This window comes from Panthera leo, chromosome C2, assembly GCF_018350215.1.
Source record: "Panthera leo isolate Ple1 chromosome C2, P.leo_Ple1_pat1.1, whole genome shotgun sequence".
Classification (NCBI taxonomy): domain Eukaryota; kingdom Metazoa; phylum Chordata; class Mammalia; order Carnivora; family Felidae; genus Panthera; species Panthera leo.
In genome coordinates, this window is record NC_056687.1 from 60,248,375 (window position 1) to 60,254,374 (window position 6,000).

General features: G+C 41.9%; 1 protein-coding gene across 2 annotated transcripts in view; it reads right to left on the bottom strand.

The window, feature by feature from the left end:
- The window catches only part of DRD3 (dopamine receptor D3), a 33,142-nt gene extending 27,893 nt beyond the window's left edge, over positions 1 to 5,249 (bottom strand). For both annotated transcript variants that reach the window (XM_042956037.1, XM_042956036.1), the window contains exon 1: positions 4,980 to 5,249. In XM_042956037.1, coding sequence (XP_042811971.1) covers positions 4,980 to 5,249 — 270 coding nt within the window. The remainder of the gene's footprint in view (positions 1 to 4,979) is intronic.
- Between the last annotated feature and the right edge of the window lie 751 nt (positions 5,250 to 6,000).

Genomic DNA, 6,000 nt, shown 5'->3' on the forward strand with positions numbered 1-6,000 from the left:
TAAGTTTTCTTTTACTTACAACTAAAAGTATCTTCCCCTCCCCCCCACCCTTTTTTAATTTAAATTTTAGTTAACAGTGCAGTATTGGTTTCAGGAGTAGAATTCAGTGATTCATCACTTATATACAACTCCCAGTACTCATCACAAGTGCCGTCCTTAGTACCCATCATCTAGCCCATCCCTCACCCACCTTCCCTATAGCAACCCTCAGTTTTTTCTCAGTCATTAATGGTCTCTTGGTTTGTTTCCCTCTCTTCTCTTCCTTACCCCCTTCCCATATGTTCATTTGTTTTGTTTCTTAAATTCCACATATAAGTAAAATCATGTGGCATTTGTCTTTCTCTGACCTATTTTGCTTAGCATGATACACCCTAGCTCCATCCACATCATTGTAAATGGCAAGATTTCATTCTTTTTGATGGCTGAGTAATATTCCTTGCAAACATATACCACATCTTCTTTATCCATTCGTCAGTTGATGGACATTTGGGCTCTCTCCATAGTTTGGCTATTGTTGACAATGCTGCTATCAACATTGGGGTGCATACACCCCTTCAAATCTGTATTTTTGTATCCTTTGAGTAAATACTTAGTAGTGCAATTGCTGGGTTATAAGGTAGTTCTGTTTTTAGTCTCTTGAAAAAGTGTCTTAACTGAGATATTTATAGCTCACACTTCTTAGTTATCAAAGTGCTTTCTCAGTTGATGACAGTTAAGCCTATCATGAAGCCTGTGACATAGGGGAAGTATAGCTGTCACCTCCATTTGATTCACTTAATTCCATGTCCTCTGACTCCCAGTTCTGAGTCTTTCCGTAGAATAATCCTACGCTGGAATGACATTCATCCCAGTGAATTTCACCAGAAGTGCAATGTTATGGGACATTTTATTTGCCTATCTCACAGCAATTCCTCCCACCGCATCTTCTTTTTAAATAAAACCCACATTTTCACTTTCTTTTCTATCCTCCCTTGTATCCTTCCCTTATGATCGAGCTTTGGCTAATTAAACTTAAGTGAAGTCCTTTAGGAGATGCTTTGAGGCACTCCAGGGAAAGGGCTTCTTTCTTTCTCTCTTCTTTTTTCCTTCCTCCCTTCTGTTCACTTCCCTTCCCTTCCATTCCCTTTCTTTAAAAAAAAAAAAAAAATTACAGTTTATTTACTATTGAGAGACTGAGAGAGACAGAGCATGAACCTGGGAGGGGCAGAGAGAGGAGGAGACACAGAATCTGAAGCAGGCTCCAGGCTCTGAGCTGTCAGCACAGAGCCCAACACAGGGCTCAAACTCACAAACCGCAAGGTCATGATCTGAGCCGAAGTCGGGCGCTTAACCGACTGAGCCACCCAGGCACCCCTCGTTCCCTTTATTTCTTTTTCTACTGTCCCCACCCATCCTATCTATCTATCTATATATCTAGTTTTAAATTTACATCCAAATTAGTTAGCATATACCCACCCATCCTATTTTTGAATATGGCCATGATGCTGAGAGTTATGGCAGCCATCCTATGAGTAGCATGAGGCACTAAGCCAGTTTGCCAAGGATGGAAGAGATTGGTCCTTGATGACACCATGGTGCAACTGAATCAACACAAACAATTGCCTTCCTCCAGAATTCTGGTTGTGTGAGAAAAGTAACTCCTATTTGTTTAGGCCACAGTTAGTCATATTTTCCAATATTTATAGCCATACATACTGGAGCTGGCAAAATTTGGCAATTTTCCTTTGAAAGAAGGTATCTGGCTGGTATGAGCCAAAATTTCCTTCAAAGAATATGGATGTATTCAAGTCAAAGCACAGGAAGCTATGAATTTGGCAGCTAGTTTGGCCACCACATGGTGTTCTTCTCATTCCTGTGCTCTCCTCTTGGGTGCCCTCATGCCTACAGCAGTCTCTGTGCTATGGTCAACATTGCATCCTTTCCTCTTTCTAAGGGAGCTCTTAGGTATGATCATGTAATTACTCGACCAGCTGCTCAAATCGTATGACCATTAGGACAAGTTAGTGAGAATAATGCTTTGCTCTTCTCTGAGACCCAGGGACTTATATAGTTACAGTCCCTTTAAGGACTCAAAGTACTCTTTTCTCTCCTTAAGGTTCCCTGTCTACTTTTGAAGTCCACAGAAAGCAGGCAGGTATTTAAGATGAGGAAAAGTATATACTGTGGTTGGTTAGGGAGACCTGGTCCTTTGGATTAGAACCATCTAATATCTTAACTGGCTGTCTGTTAATTATGGCTGCTTTAACTCATGTTGTCTTTTATTGAGAGAGACTCTTAGTGGACTGTTGGCCACATTGGTACAGAAATATTAAGTTGCATTGACTAGAGTTTTAAAGAAAGTGTGTAAGACAAAAAAGAGGTCCCAAAGCCCATTTCCCAGTGGAGAGATGTCTCTCAAATTTTCTCTATAAGATTGTAGGCTTATTTGACCATGATTTTGATTACTGAATACTTGCCCCAAAGAACCTGTTGGACAGAATGCCTATGGGTTTTTATGAGAGGGAACCAAGAGCTCCACCAGAGCTCATCTCAGGAGGGAAAACTCATAATTTCCCAGGGTGCCTGGGTGGCTCAGTTGGTTAAGCATCTGACTTCAGCTCAGGTCAAAGTCTCATGGTTTGTTCATGAATTCAAGCCCCGCATCTGACAGTGCAGAGCCTGCTTCTGATCCTCTGCCTCCCTCTCTCTCGGCCCTTCCCGTGCTGGTGCTCTCTCTCTCTCAAAGAATAAATAAACATTAAAAAAAAAAAAAACACCCTCATAGACCTAACCTACAGAAAGTCCAGTAAACCTCTGGCAAGATTTCCTGCTGGCTCTCTGTGGGCTCAGTTAGTCTTCTACACTCAGCAGTAGAAGGGAGACATCATCAATTTTGGCAGGTGTGGCTAGCAGGGGATGGCATGGGTGTCTAGTGTGGAAAAATCACAATGTCCATATCCTACACTGCTATCTACAGAGATTTTCCAATATGGTCTATCCAGAGTCTTGGAAGCAACCACAAATGGACAGTTGACGAGTGACCCTGAGTGGCTTTGTTATAGACACCAGAAGACTGGTTTTATTTCAGAGGCAATTAAGGTGTTCATTATCATGGAGGTCCTCATCTTGACCTGTCTGACTGAAAGACTTAAGAATCTTTGTAATGTATACTGAGAAACACTCTGAGGTGTGGGATGGTGGTGTGTCCATATTATTTATTATGAATCACTAAATAATCCATACTGGTTTGTAGCACCTAAAGTCTGCCTTACTCTTGAACAGAAATATCATATGTGTCTAACTTCTTTTCAGTCTCACTATTGTTAGATGTAAAAAAAAACCCAAAAAACAATTCATTGTAACAATAGATATAGCTGAATATGGTACAAGCAGGAATTGCCCATATAATGCATACATTACAGAAAGGATGCATTTAATCATTCATATATCAAATATTTATTTAGCACATATTATGTGCCAGGTAGTACGTTTGGGCTACAGGAGAAAAAGAACAAAGATATAGCTTCTGACTTCAAGGTTGCTTCAGTCATTTTGGGTTGACAGAAAAGTCAAGATAATTATAAGATCTTTTGCCATCAGGATTATCCTAACTGGGAGAAATTAGTGCTTATTTTTTTGAAGTCTTCCCTCAGCCTTTACCTCTGCCCCAATAAGCCTAGATGTTTTTCTGCTTTTCCTTTACTTTTCTATTTTCTTGATTTCTTTCTTTTATGTTTCCCCTTTGAGATCATAAGTCTAATTTTAGTTCCCAGTCATTCTTTAATAGGGGTACCAGCCTAGGCAGTCTGTGGTTGAGGTTTTTACTCTCCTGTGATATGTCATACTTAATTAACTGTCACCTTCACTATTAATATAAACCGAGATATTAATTTGATGAATTTTAATTTCTCTTAATCATAGCATCATTTTGATCCTTCATTGGATACCTCTTTAAAATGATACATGATACACGGTGCAGGAGAGACATATTTATAGTACATTAAAGTGTTTTTTTTTAAAACTCTTCAGTAATTGCATGTTTTCCTGGTAAGAATATCTGTTTCTTGAACAGGTGTACCGTGATTCCTTTGTTAGCAAATGGATGTTTTGTCTTGATCACCTCCTGACTCTGTTTTGCACTTTCAAATGAAAATACTTTCAAATTTAAGAACTGTTTCTCTCCAGAAGAATTCTCCAGGGTTTGCTGCATTATCTGACTGGTAAGGGCTCTGTACTATTAATGGAGGCATCAAAAATATAAATGTGAAGGTTGGGTCTGTTTGGTAGCAGAGTCTGTGGAGAGCTGGTACCCAGGAGGAAAGAACTGAGTCCAAGGGCAACTAAACCATCAAAAGAAGTCTGATCTATTTGCAGACTGTTTTTTTTCTCTTTTTTCCCCTCATTCATTAAAAAATTCTTTCTGGTTTTTCTGTGATTCCTTCTGAGTCCCCCTGCACCCTCACTGTTGTCTCAGGTCCTTTCTGCACATCCCCATCCCTCTATATATTGAAACACTGATGCAGACACCCATGGACTGCCTCCCCCAAGCCCCCACATCTTTGCAATGTGATTGGCAAAGAGAATAAACCTGATTAATTTTTTTAAGTAGGCTCCAAGTGCAGCGTGGAATGTGATGTGGGGATTGAACTTATGACCCTGAGATCAGGGGTCACATGCTCAACTGACTGAGCCACCCAGGCACCCTGGACCTGATGCATTTTTAGGATGAGTCTCCTCACTCAAGTCCAGTCACCTGGTTTTTGGAGACCCAGGAACACAATCAATTCCCAGCTCCTTGGTTCTGATATGGGCAAGTGAGGCTGGATAATGACAGCTCTCAGGCCTTCAGTTTCCTTATGAAAGGGAGAATGAGAGGGGCTCTCCTTCCTTCCCAGTCCCTGGATCATGGCAGGGAGCATTTTGTACCCGGAAGGCCAGTACTCAGGGAAGACAAAGACAAGTACAGTCACACAGGCAGCCTGCACTTGGGGCTTACTCACCTCCAGGTACACCACCCAGGGCATCACCAAGGTGGCCACCAGCAGGTCCGCCACGGCCAGGCTCACCACCAGGTAGTTGGTGGTGGTTTGCAAAGCCCGTTCCCTCAGCACTGCCACACATACCAGACCATTGCCGAAGACGATGGCCAGGATGAGCACGCAGTAGGAGAGGGCATAGTAGGCATGTGGGCGGGCTTGGCTGGCCCCCGTGGAGTTCTCTGCCCCACAGGTGGAGTTGATGTGGCCACTCAGCTGGCTTAGAAGCGCCATAGCCCAATGGGAGAAGAGTGACCCCAATGGGTTTCCTGGGAGGAGACAGAAAACAATGTCTATAAAATTGGATACTTTGGAGCTTTTTTATTTATTGCTTTAACAAATAATTATTGAGCACTTTCTATATGCCTGGTAGTGTTTTAAGCACTGGAAATACAGCAATGAACAAAAGGGATACATATTCTTGCCCTCATGTAGCCCCCATTCTGGAGGAAAATACAGTAAGAAATAAGATAAATAAAGGATGTAGTATGTTCGATAGTGATATGCATTTTGGAGAAGGATAGATCAGAGAAGGAGGTAAGGAGATGGGGAGAATTGTGTGTGTGTGTGTGTGTGTGTGTGTGTGTGTGTGTGTGTGTGTAGGATATCTGAGGGCAATTTTTTTTTCTGATTCTAAATTCTTACTTTATTTATTTATTTTTTTCAATATATGAAATTTATTGTCAAATTGGTTTCCATACAACACCCAGTGCTCATCCCAAAAGGTCTGAGGGCAATTTTTAATCAGAGTAATCAGGAAGCCCTCGTGGAGAAGGGGACAACTGAGTCAAGACCTGGAGGACATGAGGAAGCCAACCATGCAGATATCTGCAGGAAGAGTGGTTCAAGCAGAAATGATAGCAGGTACAAAGGCAGGACAGGCTGATGTGTGGAAGGTGGCAGGGAACCAGAGTGTCTGGAGCGAAGTGAGGCAGGTACAGAGCAGAAGGGGGTGAGGTCGAGAGGTTGTGCAGGGCCATTGAGA